At 32.8% G+C, this 16,049-nt stretch overlaps 2 protein-coding genes across 2 annotated transcripts; one reads left to right on the top strand and one right to left on the bottom strand.

Annotated features, from left to right (window-relative positions):
* Window positions 1-2,538: 2,538 nt before the first annotated feature.
* On the bottom strand, window positions 2,539-11,161 carry LOC128166705 (vesicle transport through interaction with t-SNAREs homolog 1A-like). The gene is made up of 8 exons (XM_052832024.1): window positions 10,852-11,161; window positions 8,578-8,636; window positions 7,566-7,676; window positions 6,865-6,939; window positions 6,499-6,583; window positions 5,407-5,477; window positions 5,207-5,268; window positions 2,539-2,816 (listed from the first exon to the last, which is right to left on the bottom strand). The coding sequence occupies exons 1-8, from the start codon at window positions 11,084-11,086 to the stop codon at window positions 2,720-2,722; spliced, it is 795 nt and encodes a 264-aa protein (XP_052687984.1). The 5' UTR covers window positions 11,087-11,161; the 3' UTR covers window positions 2,539-2,719.
* Window positions 11,162-11,465: 304 nt separating this feature from the next.
* On the top strand, window positions 11,466-15,023 carry LOC128166704 (60S ribosomal protein L34-like). Its single transcript, XM_052832023.1, has 5 exons — window positions 11,466-11,600; window positions 12,192-12,205; window positions 12,444-12,523; window positions 13,510-13,613; window positions 14,927-15,023. Exons 1-5 carry the CDS (start codon window positions 11,536-11,538, stop codon window positions 15,003-15,005), a joined length of 342 nt encoding a protein of 113 aa, XP_052687983.1. The 5' UTR covers window positions 11,466-11,535; the 3' UTR covers window positions 15,006-15,023.
* The last annotated feature ends 1,026 nt before the right edge of the window (window positions 15,024-16,049 follow it).

The raw sequence follows: 16,049 nt of genomic DNA, 5'->3' as shown, positions 1-16,049 counted from the left end.
TTCGGTGTTTATTTAAATCAGGATAATCGTCAGGCCATCACAATGCATCATACCCGTTTGCGTCAAAGCATAACTGGACCGACGATTTGGTTTCGTCTCAACACGATATGTTGTTACCGCTTGCATGCGATTGCGAATACCCCAACCCCCGCCTACGTAAATCAAATGACCATACACACGAAAACCTTTTGTGTGTATGACTATATTATTCTCATTTGAAAATTTCACCTGACTATTTGAAATACCACGCGCTCAAAAGCAGGTCCGACTCACGGGTGCCTGAGGACAGGACCGACAATCCAACCTTCCCCCCCCCCCCCCCCCCCCAAGTATCTAGACCATCGTGACTTCACTCCTGTTGTTCAACTTTACTGTTGTTTCGATTTTTGTTTTCGGTTTGTAACTTTATTTTTGAACTGATCACTGCAGTACATGTAGATCACATTTGATCGATCGATCAGTTATTTATCGGTATGTTGCTGTTTAGGGCAGCCCTGTTGGCGATATTTTAATTTAATAATATTCTTTGTCCATTCAAAACCAGATTACCCAACAAGTACGTGTTGTCGTTTTTGAAAAGGGGACAGACTTATCCAAAATTTTTGAAAAAAGGGACTTCCTTAAGTCATGAAAATCCTAATTCGTGGGAGGTAGAGGTGGGTGGGGGTGGGGGAAGCGCGACACTTCAACTACATTGTCCATTTCCTTATTAAATTTTGTACTTTAATTCTTCACATAGTCTCAAAATGGGGCAACTCCATGTATTCTTGTATATGTAAATTTAAGAAAAATCTTTGCTGCGACAAAAGTAGGGGTTGGTGCCAAGCCCCCCCCCCCCCCCCCCCATGCTACGTGCCTGCTCCAAACAAACAGCTCGATAAAACAAGTAATTATAAACGTACAACTTCTTCATAAAGAATAAAAGTATGTACACCATAAGATGATTACAATCAGAATAAATTGGCCAAACGAAAATATCTTAAAAAATCCCCCCCCTCCCCCCCAAAAAAACCAACACTAAAACACTAAAAATGAGAGAGACTTCAAACCTACACTACATCAAATATAAGATAATTTAGTAAAGAGTAGTACATTTGCTTGATTTTTTTAAGGAAGCTATCAAAACTTGAACCCCCACCCCCCTAATATACTGACTTAACATCAAAGAATTTAAGGTGGCATTTCTCTGATTCTTTAATGACTTATCACAGACAATAAGTACCACATACACACAATCAACATTACATAATCATTTACACTGTATAGAAATCTCTAGAACAACAAAATGGAAAACATCACAAACAAAAGTATCAACTAAATAAGAGCGCATTCCTACTATCTGCTGTATTTTGCAACCTCCGGATCAGTGAGAAACTAATTCAATTATTTATTCTTACAATAAGTAAGTGTACAATTACCTCTAAACATTCATCATTTGGTGACAGATCAATCAGGTGTGTATTGAAGCATATTGAACTTCATACATAATTTATGTAAATTAAAGAATGCTATCAGGTAAAACGGATGTTTTGTTTGTGAAATAAATAATTCTAATAAATATTGCTGAACCTCTGTCAAATCAATAAAAGGTTTCTGATATAAGAAAATGAAATAATGGTAACAGTGAATAACTTACTAGTTAGCATCATATAAAAATTAATATACAAATGTACATACCTGTACATGTATATGATCTTTGACTTCTTGACATTTACGAAGTTTTAAATGGAAATCAGGGCAAAAATCAATATAATAGTCTAAATCATATTACAAACTTGTGTCAGTTTTGACTTGACAATCTAAGCACATACAAATAAGGTTTTTAATGTTAACTGGAATATTTTGTACATAAAACAGTGAAAAGATTCTGATCAAGCAACAGGTGTGTGGCCTCAGTTCAGATACAGAGGATGAAGATAAAAAATCAAGAGAAATATATACTGCATTTTATGAAGAGACCTTTGGCTTTCCTCCATAATTTTATAACTAAATTTCTGATATTTTAACTTAATTTCCAATTGGAATGTCTAGATTTCCAGGTGACTGGTTTTGGCTGTGAAACCAAGTTAATTAGAAAATGCGGAAGTTAATTCCTTTTTTTCTCAATCATATTATGTCAGACATTTACATGTCTGCACAATAACAACACAGGCAAATTCAAGCAACTACGCATTGAAAATTAAAAAAAAAATATGTGAAAATTCAAAGTGCTTGGATGTGTAATGCATGTTCTGAATAACATACGAAATTTCGAATTAATGTTTTGTTTACAAGAATATAAAAGTTCATCATACTGAAAGAAGTCTGAACACCTCATGTGTTTAGTTATACAAGCTCTTCATATTTTGTCTTTCACTTTTAAAATGGGTTAAACTGATAGTCATCAACATCTTGCATGAACTCCATGTAGCTGTCACATGCTTTTTGTGAAGAAAATACAGTCTATTGAATTCCAGTTGCCCTATAATTTTAAAGAGATCAAGCACCTGCCTAAACTTCCTGGTTGTTGTATGATCATCAATCATCCCCCCCCCCCCATAGACCCTCTCTCTGATTCATAACCTTACATATTTCTATGTCATCCTTAGCCAAGGACGTGAACAATACTGACATAAAAATCTGAACGAAATAAAACAATTCACAACAATGTGTGTTGAAAGTTTGATAGAAACAAGGAGATTGCACTAATGACCCCAGTGTCCTCTAGCAGAAGCTTCGGTCATGACTTCTTCTTGACAATGAAATACACGGCCAGAATAATCACAATCAGCAAAATGGCACAGATCACCAAGAGCAACAGTCTGTTCTGTATAATTCTACAACGAAATAAATCAAATGTTCAAATATCACAAATGTTAAACTACAAATGTACAACTCCTAAACAAATAATTGTGACTCTGTGGATCCAGAGGAAAGTACAGCAAGTGAAACAAAGTACAGTAAAGCACAGTTTCATATTTAATTTGTTTACCTCCCTAACAAATAATTCTGATAATACGGAGGAACATAGGTGAAACAAACAAAGTATGACAAAGCACAAATTCAAATATCTGTCTGATCACGAAGGTAGGTGTGATCAAATGGACCGGGAACCAGTTCCATGATTATGAATATGTCAATTGATGTATGAGTCTTTTAATCTAGCTAAGGAGATTAATACTGGTAACTGTCAATACAACTTCAAACAAAAGGAAAGACAATAAAACAATAGGTAGTCAGCGTCACTTCCAATTATTTCATTGTCAAAAATTTGTTGATACACTCATCAACATTTCTAAAGACTGACTGAACTACAGATGTACTATGAAGTTATTGTCATTCATAATGCATGTAATTATCTGTAAGTTGTGCATATTGATGCATTTTCTTGATCTTGTTTTAAATTCATGCTTTTGAATCCAAAACTGAAGTATAGGAAAGATTTTAAATACCATAGATGGTCAGAAATTATTTAATATTACCTAATTCAACCGCTTACTCCTACTCTGAATAAGAATTTAAGAATTAGTTCTATTTGCTCTCCTAGAAACACTTGATCACAATCTTATTTCAGATATTACAGCATATTAAACCCTATTTATAACTCTGACAGTCATTCTTCATGAATCAAAGATCAGTCAGAGTCTGGATTGAAGTTTCTATAACATTGGAACATCATGGCAGGTATAGAAGACAAGAGTTTGCTCAAAAGACGCACTACTCATGCTATCTGAAGTAGTAATTTAACAGAGTAATTGCAAGCATTAAACCACAGGTCAAATTTTGGAGCTGCCTGTGACAGCTTGTAAAGAAAGTTGATTTCTTTTTGAGTACCGGTTCATCAACATTTTCCCTCTGTTTACATTCTGTAAATTATGTCATCTGAGGTTTTGGTTCACTATAAAAGAGGTATTGTGTTGAATTCATAATACAGAAAAAGTAATTAATCATTTAAATCAGTCTTGGTAGTTAGACATTAAACTAAGTGATTTACCAAAGGGTAATCCAATTAGTCTAATTATTCTGCTAATTAATATCATTTCCATAAAACAAAGTTTTCTCTGAAAATTGAATTATCCTGTTACAGGAAACAAGAATTACAGGTACAATGTATATTGAATTTGTATATGAAAAACTTGATTCTTGCTTAGCACCAGAAAAAAATTCAAGGGATAAGTTTGTTTGCACAGGGAATCCTAGGCCTATTTTTTAAATAATACAGTGGAGCCTCAGTTATCCGGATGCCTTCGTTCCCAAGTTCAATCGTCCGGATAGATGAAGCGTCCGGATAGATGAAATGTGTCTATTGTTGTCATGAATGATAATGATAGTGTTGATACTAGGTTTTTTGCCTTTCATACCATATAGCAACACATGCTAGAGTTGTCTGTTGATATGAACGCTTTTAAGAGATAAAGAACTCTGGTTTATTTTATTATTTTGTCAAGAAATATTAACCGGACAATAATGATAACCGAATCTAGCTAAATTCTTTGTGTCCAAGTGTGATATGTGTGTGATACACTGTTGTTCGCAATTTTCCAATTTTTGAAAGTGATTTGGGAAGTCAGTGTGTTTATACAAGCTACTCATGAGGGTCTAGCATGTAAAAAAGGTGTGAAACTTAATTGACAGGGGTTAAATCTTTTGTACTGAGTAGGGTATCATTAAATTTTACCGTCCGGTTAAATGAAGCAAGATTAGTAGTAAATCAGTGTTTTGTGGTAAAAACAGACCGTCCGGATCCGGAACACGAAATTCCGGATAAATGAGACAAAATAACGTATAAAAAATCTGTTCCCAAATAATATCGTCCGTAAACTGAAGCGTCCAGTTATCTGGCGTCCGGATATCTGAGGCCCCACTGTATTAGTATGTGAATTTAATAAGTTTGCATTTTCTTTGATGAGAGGTTCTGACACCCACCCCTTCCTCCTCCGATCTCCACACGAAGAAGACAAGCTAAGGACAGATAATGCACATAATGTGATTCGAAAAGGCCACTTTTAAAATTTTAAAACATTTGCTTTTGGTGAACTTATAGAATAAAAAGATCCATCTCTTGTTGTATAACAAGCTACACATTATATTAGTGAAAATTTGATGCCTTTCATCTGCACTAGTGATATTTTATTGTGAAACAATTCATACAATTAATCAACCAACCAGTCATGTTCAATATCCAAGAGTTGATACCAGTAAGCTCTAACCATTTGTCACCACTTACCTCCTCATCATGCCAGACAGCACTCTGGAACTTTTACCAAGGTTTGTATCCATTTCTTCCATCTACAAGAGCAATTAAAGCTTCATAAATACAGCCATTTTCAGCCAAATCATTCACAGTCAAAAACTTTCATATAACGGTATATTCTCTATAAAAAAGAAAACAGGTAAAACTTTTCTGAGAACACTTGATCCACTCACCCGTTGTCGAGACCGGCTGATGGTCTGTCGTTGACTATGAAGATCCTCCATAATTTGTGCACCCAATTGTTCTACAAGGAGAAAAATGGCTATCAAGCTGTCCATATGTTTTCTATAATTCTATAAAAGCCACATCTCTTCATCTTTCTTACATAATAATCACTGCAGATATGGTAATATATTCCCAAGTCATGATAATATACTTACTTTATACTTTAGTTTTAATAGGGGTAATTTAGCATTGTTTCATACCAGCTAGGAATCAATATTTCATGTGGCATGATAGAATTATTGTTCTGCCTCGGACAAGAATGACAAGAATTAAAAATTTGATACATCTGTAAGTAAATGATTGTCATATACATATGAGACATGTATTCTGGAATAAGTAAATGAAAAATTAAGTGTATGAGTACTTGTATTTACATTTACTCTACACCTGTTAAAATTAACAATATTATCATTCCTGACTTAACACATTTTTCTTTTACAAGTTTGTTCCTAAAGTGTGGCCAATCCAAGCAGTACATGTAGTTAGTCATTATCTGTATACAGCAGGAGTTTGAGATAGGCTATAGTTCTTACATTTTTTGATGTCACATGAATTTTTAAAGTGCATTTTTGGCAAAAAAAAATAATCTTCAGTTTTTCATGCCAAAGACCATAAAATAGAATGTACTGGACATTTATCAATCTTTTTTTTCAGGACTTGAGAAGAGGAATAACTAATTGAGTTATTTAAAATTAAAATTTAAAAAATGGAGTTATTCACCTTTTTGACTTAATACAGTGGTGCCAGGGAAAGTAATTAATGTAACAAATTTAAGTTTCTAAATGTGTCCCACTCCACCTCATAAAAACGGTTTGAGTTCATATCTATCAAGACTAAAGAAATTTCTCAGCGTCATATTTATTATAGAGAGAAAATCTGATCTTTTGTTTACCTATAGCAGTCTGATTAAAACAAAACCTTCACTAGCTCCTTATTATAAAACTGTTCAAGCAACATTCATAAAATAGGAGCCTGTGAAAGTCTGATATGAATCAGACTGGACTTTTGGTGACTTACAGTTGGCAGGTTTTCTTCATTACCTGTTTCTAGTGTGATTTTATATCCATGGTCTAGCCGTCTGGAGGTCCTTTCTAATGATTCTGTGTTGTCTAATAGTCTCTGTCTCTACAAAACATAACATTTTATTTCTAAATTTTATCAGTTTGATATAAAACTGAAATGCACATACACGTATCAGCAGTCTTAAACACTGTATAATTGTATGCTAAGCTAACAGAAAGATCAGTAAATGATTTTTACAAAGATCAGTAAATGATTCTCTGTTTTGTGTATTGCAAGTTTTGCTGCTTTTTCAACAGATCAACGAGTTCAGTACAATATTCGTGTATTTGTTATCATCGTTGTAAAATTTCATCTGTGAATTGAAGCTGTGGATGAAATGTTACCTGGTCCTCTGAATCATGTGTATCATCGCCCAGGAGTTCATCTCTGCTGCTGTCTATACCAAGTTTGGCTCGTTTCTATTGATTAAAATTGTTAAATTAATCAGTCTTTTTTTCAATTTTTCCCAAAGTCAAAAATATATCATTACATTAGACAAATCTCAATAGAGATTATTCAGTTTTAATCTGACATAGTTCACATAAAATAGATGCACCATATCACTTATCACTAGATACATGTACTTATACACAGAGAAAAAGTCATTCTAGACTGCTTTCAACTTTAAGCCGCCTAGCTAAATACATATGTATATCATAACTAAAAAATAAGATCTGCAGTGTATGAATTACTAATTCTTATAAGGGACCGGCATTAAAATAGATATTTCAACTCAATCTATAATTCACGTACATGTAATATCAAATTAATTTAAAAACATATTCAAGAAAATGGACTTTGGGTTTGTTACAAAGTAGCATACCTGCCGTCAATGTATGAGACCATGCACATTCATTTGCAAAGGGGGATAATTCACTCTTCTTCTTTTTCGAAAAAGAAGAGGAGCAGAGTGTATTACTTTGCTAACGAAGTCGCAAATGACATCATAAAAATACCATATGCCCTACAGTAATTAACAGTACCTAGTAATTTTTTTAATGTGAGGATTCAAGTTAGCCTTAATAATTCATTAAGTTTGACATACATTGTCTTTCTGAAGTTTGGAGAGTTCGGCCTTGTAGCTTTTGACCCGTGTGTTGTACTTTTGTCTGTCTTTGATGGGAAGGTCTTTCACCTCCAGCTCCATCTGCTCAAGCTGAAAAGCAGACATATTGAACAATTTTACAAAGAAATTCTTAAAAGGCCTAAAGGTAAAATATACTTAAGTAATACTGTTTACAGGGAAATATTCACCCCCATTTCATCTTTGGCCTATTTACTCTTGTTGTCAGCAGGCAAATTTAAGACTGGGCCAATTCAATACAACTTTTGAATTGTTTTATTACTAAGAAATTGTATTTATCATAAAACTGTGTCTTGGCAAATTCAAGTCAGGGAGAAACCATTTGGAAGTGTACATTGAAGGGTGGGGGAAAAAAAGGGGAAAAAAAGGGCACAATAATCCTGTATTCAGTATTATGGAATTTTTTTATTTTTGTTGTTTTAATTATGTACTAAATTGCAACATCATTGCAACCCCCCTCCCCCAACCTCTATTAAAAAAAAGTTAAAATAAAATTCCTTTTACCGGTATATTAATCATTTTGTATCCAAATGAAAATATATCAATAAGAAAAATAGCCTGTTGTGACTTTCTTGCATAAGTATGAATTTGAAAAATACAGAAGGAACTGCACTTTTGGATAGAAAACTTGATTTGCACAATTTATTGCAATTTCCTTGAGCAGTACTGCCCTGCCCCAATCAAACTACTGGGATATGAAGTTGGACAAATAAATGTCAATACATGTATTACCAGTAAGTAATTCATCATAACATTAAAATCTCCATGCTGTAACACACTATAAAAAAAACATGACAATAGTTGGTATAGAGATACTTTTACAGACATGATCATGATGATAGAAATCCTAAATTATGAGCTCAAATTACAAAATCCCATGTGTGATCCCAAATGTGGGATTCCTGCTGTTTATAATCTGCAATAGTCAGAGTGCAGCTATTGTTTATAATTTGAATGTTAGACATATACTTACCAATTCTGTTGCTTCATCAAATAACTTATCAGCCTGTCGAATATGCTGCTGTCTTTCAGCTTCAAAAAAGAATATTACCAGGTGTGAGTAACTTTAAAAAAAATCATCATGACTCTATCTCTGAAATTTTTCATAAGACAAAACTTTTCCATCCCTCAATGAATGTGTACATAAAATGCAGTATCGTAAATATATGTTTACTACAATGTTTTCAAATAAAATACAAAATATTGTAGTTCACTCATATGTTTATTCCTCTGTCTGCCAAACAAGCAGTCAGTCATGGATTCTATTTTGTAAAGGGAAAAATTGTGTATATTCGGTGTAGCAACATGGTAGGAAAAGTCACACTCACTAAAATGGAATTGATAATATATGGAATTGATAATGAAGTTAAATTTGATAAAAAGAGAAAAAATTCAAAAGTATGAATTTTGGCCATTTTCCCTTGCAAATAGTAGAGATAATGAGATTTTCCGCAATTTAACCTGTATTATTTTCCCATTTATATTTTTGGCAACCCTGGCTCTACCAATTTCTTCAAATAAATAGTCATTCAATGTATATATTTTGATAATATGCACACCAGCAACAAAATAAATGATACATGTAATGGTATTCAATGGGTTAAAATTTCAACTTCGTTTTTAAGTTTTACTCGGGTAACTAGAATTACCGAAATACCCGTGATTTACCGAAATGCTCTTCAAAAACACCAAAATGCCTCATTTGAGCACAAATATTTAACATCATAGTTTAAATCTAAGTGTTTAAATGTATTTCCCAAATTTTCAGTTTGATAATGTAATTATTTTGACATAAATAGCGATTTTTAACGTGTAGACATTGGGTTAAGAACAATAACTCTTGCATGAATTGCTTTCCACTCGAATAGCGGTGTGAAATTTTATTCCTAAGAATTGAAAATAACAGTTTATCAGCTTTTATTTTTTAATATCATATAATAACTATCAAAAATCCATATAGAGTGGAAGCAACTATAAACATGGTATCGGGTGCGTTCCTTCCATCCACATGTTCGCCCTAGTTCGTTCGCTCTAGGTCCCTTCGCTCTAATAATCGTTCGCCCAAATAATCGTTCGCCTTAAACCTCGTTCGCTCCTTGTTTATAAATAAACCAAATTATAAGTTATTTCATTTACTTTTACCTTAAAACTTGTTAACTTTTATTAATTATTCGTATATAATATGTTTTTCCTTCATCAAAAAAGGGGTTTTATTGCCGTAAATTGTCGATAACCGTCTTCTTGTTTTTATAATGATTCGCTTCGTGTTTTTTAAACAATTAAAGAATTTGAGACTTTAATTGGCTCATTCAGAAGCTTAGCAGATGATTATCACCTATTCTATCTTTAAAGAATTTACATATAACACAATCCTTTGATCTGTTAATGAGATATATACGGAAATGGAACATGTAACTGTATCAAACTACATGTACTGTCAACCATGGTGATTATTATGTAGAAGTAGAAAGGGCGGTATTGTTTTTATTAATTATATATGTATCTTTCAAAATGTTTAAATTGACCAGAATACACAAAAATATATAAATTAATTAATCCTATATAAATTAAGGCGAACGGACACAGTGCGAACGGCGTCAAGAGCGAACGGACCTAGGGCGAACGAAAATTAGAGCGAACAGCGTCAAGGGCGAACGCGTTTTAGAGCGAACGAACAGCCAATCGTCTAGACTGATAAAAAGAGCAACTATTTTAAAGACGTAATTCCTATCAGAATTGATCCTTTCTCTTGCACACGTATATAACACAAGTTCAAGTATTATAATAAATATATACATTTATTCCAAAAATTAACTTTATTTACAATAACTACCTATATAAAAAACTAGACATACACTCTTTATGGCGTAATAATGGACATTTTGGTGTTTTTGAAGGATATTTCGGTGTTTTCACCGGGTATTTCGGTAAATCGTGGGTGTTTCGGCAATTCTATGTACCGGTTTTACTCTAATGTTTTAATGTCAATAATATAGCTGTGGTTACAGAATCGGCACCCTTATAAAGTTGTGGCTGACATTGCATATTTGACAGATCAGTTCTGCAACTACAAATGACTGTTAAAAGGGTAAATTCAAACAGAACACACATCTTCCCAAAATCAGCATTAATTCAAGAATTAACAATTTGATACATACAGTTAATCGGTGACATTTTTTATCTAAGTTTTACAATTACAACTTTAACCCAAATTCAGAGCAAATTCGAACGTTCGATGAATATTTACCTCCATGAGTATTAGAGATTCTTCCAATGTTAAAGGTTATTTCAGCTGTTAAACTTGAGTATTGTTGCTCGTATGATTCTATTAGGGTACCCATGATAGGGAAAAGACCAAAAATTAACTGAATAAAGTCAATAATCTGTTGAGTGCACTCGATCCCGATGTCAAAAATGAAGACTTCCGGTGCAATCTTTTCTTCCGGTAAACAAACAAGGTAGAATGTGTTTGTCGACTTCATACGCTACAATCCCCACCATCATTTCATAAGTAAAGACAATAGTCAAATGAAGTTCCCTTCATTCCTTTAAAATAGATTAATTTATATATGAGAACATTTATTTTACGGATATATGATCTTACAATGTTGAGAAATAGATTTAAAATGGGAATGGGGGGGGGGGGGGGGGTTGAGATAGATGTCAGATTAACATTAAGAAATGAATGTTCTTCTTATGAATAAGTATTATGTAGAGAATCATTCAAAAGGAGATGTCTTACCATTTCTGGCCTACAATGATAGGTTACTCATTTACATTATCTTTTACTGACCAGTGACTAGTTTTATGTAAAACTTTGTACATAGTGAACTTGTACGTTCATACTGCAAAATAAATTATAGGATATGATCTCTGAATTGTTACGTGTTTCCTCTTCAAGTGTATTATATTTATACCTTTATTCTTACAGATGGTTCAGCGACTGACTTTCCGTCGTAGACTGTCTTACAACACAAAAAGTAACAGCAGGAGGGTGTAAGTGTGTTTAGCAGTACGAAATGTTTTCTTTGCACAGAAATATTTCAAATTAACCAGTTTGCTATACAAGGCTTTTAAAGAATTGTGCTACTTTATTTATATACAAAGTTGTTTATAAATATGATTAATTTATATTATCAAATGTGTTTGAATAGCGAACAAGATTTCACAGCTAGTCCTCATGAAATCTTTCATAAGACATCTCTAGGGCCAGATGCTTTATTCATTACCACAAAGAAATTTTTATTCAATAATAAAGTAGTATTCCAATATATTTATGTTAAGCACATTTTGCTGAATTACTCATACCCCGGGTTCAAGCGATGTTCACTCAATAGTACGAAAAAAAGCCCAAGATTTAATTCTCTTTTGAAATGCCCACTTCTAGGTTGTCAAGTTTTTTAATTTACATGAATTCTGCTTTGATATTCATTTGGCCTACATACATGTATTGTTATAAGCTCTGTCTAGTCAGACTAGCTTTAAACACTGCTGGTTAAAATTATTTGTTCATCCAAAATTGCTACCTTTTTTGACTGTTATATAAATCACAATGATTTTTCCTTTTTCATATGCTGCATAATACAGATCAAAGACTCCTGGTGAGTAGTTTTATTGATGTTTTAACATGCAGGTTAATTTGATCAAACATAGTGTTGACATGTTGTCTTCGTTGTAAATAAAGCATGACATAGAAATGTTTATAAGTTTATGAATGTGTAAATTCTTGTCTCTCATGCTTCTATGTAATATTAGCATGAGCTTTTTTGATGTATCAAAAATCAGTGTATCTTCTGGTGTGCGTATGCTTACATGTTATGTTGGTTTTTTTTCCTTCAGGTGGTAAATTGGTTTACCTTTACACAAAGAAACCTGGTAGTGTGCCCAAATGTGGAGATTGTAAAGTTAAACTACATGGGGTATGTTTTATATAAGTACTTAATAATTGTTGGAATAAAAAAATGCTTTTAGCAGTTTTTCTTTTCAAATCAGTGTAACTCAAACGTTTTATTTAAGGAATGAATTTAATTTCTACCTATGTTATACGATATAACTTGGGGTAGTTTACGCTTTATAAACCGCAAAGCGTTTAGAAAAAAGCATAAACTGTTCCAAGTTATGTTATACTCGTATAACATAGGAAGAAATTAAATTTATATCTTATAATTTAATTTTCTACTATTTAAATCAGATAATAAGGCTCATTTATTAGTTTAAATATATTAATTTGTACAAAATTTAAATGTAACGTCGAGCGGATTAATACGTTTCGCACGTGGCGGTGGATCATATCATGACGTAGCCAAGTTATGTAATACGATATATATAAATTTGTTTAGCCAATCAAATGAGGCGTTACAATCAGAATTAATGAATGGATGTCTCCATGCTGGTTGATCCCATTAATGCTCTAATCCCTGGCATCATCCAAAGAAAAATCGATAAATAAGATCACTTTTTTGAGGGGGGGGGGCCAGATAAATAGTCAAGTGACACCCATAAGAAGATATTTTTTGAAAGGTCTTGCATATCCAACTTTCAGCTTACACTTCTGCCAACTCTCATGGATTGTTGGCCACTTTCACGAAACCCTCAGCCCTTTTTAGCAATCACCAGTTACGGGTAGATGTTATCAATATATCCACAGAATCACCACACAGTGACACTCTCTTTTAAGTGAGATAACTATTTTTTAAAAGTGAAGGTAGGCAATGGCTTCCCAGAATAAATTTCATCTAAACTTGGAATGACTATGCCAAACATCGTTTTGCATTTTATTTTTTCAGAAACCATTACTGCAATTCCTGTTAAACCTTTTTCAGTTGTTTGCATGCTGATCAGGGATAAGTATCAATGATTTGCTGTAAATCTACAGAAAGGTTGTACGCTGATTCATTTGTTGTAGATTACACCTGCCAGGCCCCTGAAGCTGATGTCCATGTCTCGACGACTGAAGACGGTGACACGCTGCTATGGAGGTACTCGCTGCCACAGATGTGTCCGCGAGAGGTATGTATGGTTAATAGTTCCACTATCTCTTTCTGTTATTCGCATGTAATTTTGTAACAGAAATAACAGATTAAAAAATTTTTTTGATACTTTTGTAAAGGCTACTTTGCTGTTTATTCTATGAGTGGTTTAATTTTAAGATTTTATGACTAAGTTGTTAAGATCTAATTGAAAAAAAAAAACCTGGCACATGTATACAGTTTAAATGTTGCATTCAAGAAGTGTAAACTTGAAAATTCACCCCAAACATTTGAAATATTGTTAATTCCAACATGTAACACTTTAAAAATAATTTAATGGTACATTGAAAAGTATAAAGAAAAAAGAACAAATAATTGATATTAGCAGTTCTTCATTTGTTTTATATTTCCATACCACAAGCTTAATTTACTTATGAAAAATCCTGAGCCTTGTATCATGCTTATTTTAAGACAACTGACAAATATATTTCAGGCAGTGAAAAATCCCCTATCAAGTATTTTGCACTGTATTGAGTGCACATTTTAAAAAAAAAAAAAATGTGATGGTACCTAGTTTTTTATCCAATGAGTTGAGTGTTTTTTAGTATAGAGCCTTGAAAGATAGAAAACATACAAGTTTAATAAAAGCCATGTACTATCAAAAAAAGGGTTCTTTTTTTGTGGCATGTTAAGGCCACACCAATTTTTGGATCCGGCACGTTCATGTTTAAATAAAACTGTACAAATAATTTTATTAATTTCTCGCATCCAGGAAATTTCACACAGTTTTTTTGTTCAATTTCCGCTCTATTTTTCGTATTTTAAAAAGTTTTGATTTATAAATCAGAAACAAGGTGAAAATTAAAATAAAACTGTCTGCGCAAATTTATGTATGTACCCCCTATAAATTTTGCTTTCAAATAAAAACAATTTTAAGATTTAATTGCTTGTCCTCGCCTACCTTTTTCCATAGGATGTCTGACGAACAAGAAATTACATTGGTAAAATCTTATATAAGGGTTTTGATGCAAAAGAACATAATTATTGCCATTCCAAAAGTAATGGATAAATCTATTGCGATATTTTTTCAATTTAGTTTTAAAAGAAATATATTTTTGAAAATTCATAAGTATCATATACCACAAATTTAGTAAAATTTGAAAAATAATATCCTCTTGAAGACTGCCTTTAAATATGTGTATGGTAAATTTGATGAATTTCCTCATTGAAAAACAGACTTGAGATATAGTTAATTGCATTGAAAATTGCAAAAATGCTATAAAAGTTTATTGCCATATGTTACCCGGTACTTAAAAGTTGTAACTAACACTAAATGTATCTTTGATTTTACAGGATAGTCCGGGCCTTCCTTATCGAAGAACAGAAGATTGTGGTCCGTGTATTGAAGGCACAAGAAGCCTCCAAAAAATAAACTATCAACACAACAAAACCCTGTTTGTTGTATATCATTTAAACTTTTTTATAATTGATTTCATGCTCAAAATACCCAAGAAAGAGACTTAGAAAATGAAGTTATTCTTTTTTTAACCAACAGTATATGTATACTTTTTCTTGCATCAAAATTTTTTTTTAATTGCAAATCATAAAAAATTAGTTTCAAAACTGGGCTGCTCTTACAAAATGACCAAATTTAGATTTAGATTGTTTGTACACATGCCATAAGACGGTTGAACATTATGCCTGTTAACATCCATCTTCTCAAGTCAAGAGTTTCTGATCCAGGCATTCTACTTGAAGCTGCTTCATCTGATTTTATATAAAATTTTGTGAACGTTTTTAAAAGATGGTTATTCTAAGTATGTGAATAATGATGGACATTGTAGTAATTTTCTCACAAAAATTCACCTCGTGTTAAAATTACCCCCTGACGTCAATACCATCATGGTTGCATTACAACTTTGACATTGCTTTAAATAAAGGTCAATGTTCAGGCAAATTAAAAATAACCTGTACGTTTTGTTTGCTAAAATTTTTTAAGTTTGCGGGTGTATTAAATAACAATTGCACTAACTTAGAAAGGACACAAGCACTTTGCCATGACTTTTGTTTATTACAAGAGGCACCTCCAGGAGATTTTGAGAGCAGCAATTTTATTGACTATTTAAAAAGATCACTCTGAGATGGCTCCATACGGAATGTTAGATCTTGTATAAGAGGAGCAGATTTACAAGTTTAATTTTAATTAGAAGTATTGTAAGCAAGCTCACAAATGAATACACTCCTTAAGAAAATATATTAACTCGAGTAACAGTAATGGATGCACCAAAATCATAAAGTGACCTCGTACTTGCATAAATGACCAAAGCTCAAGATCGGATGCCTATTCAGCAGAGCAAGTGCTAGCCAAAAATATGTGTTGCAAGTATAGGGAAATTTGGCAAGCACTCGCAAGTGCTCACTCTGCTGAACAGGTCTCTGGACATACTTACAGGTCACAAGCAATTTTTGTGTCCAA

This window comes from Crassostrea angulata, chromosome 10 (genome assembly GCF_025612915.1).
Source record: "Crassostrea angulata isolate pt1a10 chromosome 10, ASM2561291v2, whole genome shotgun sequence".
Classification (NCBI taxonomy): Eukaryota; Metazoa; Mollusca; class Bivalvia; order Ostreida; family Ostreidae; genus Magallana; species Magallana angulata.
The sequence above is the reverse complement of the archived record's forward strand: the minus strand, read 5'-3'. Positions and strand labels throughout refer to the sequence as shown.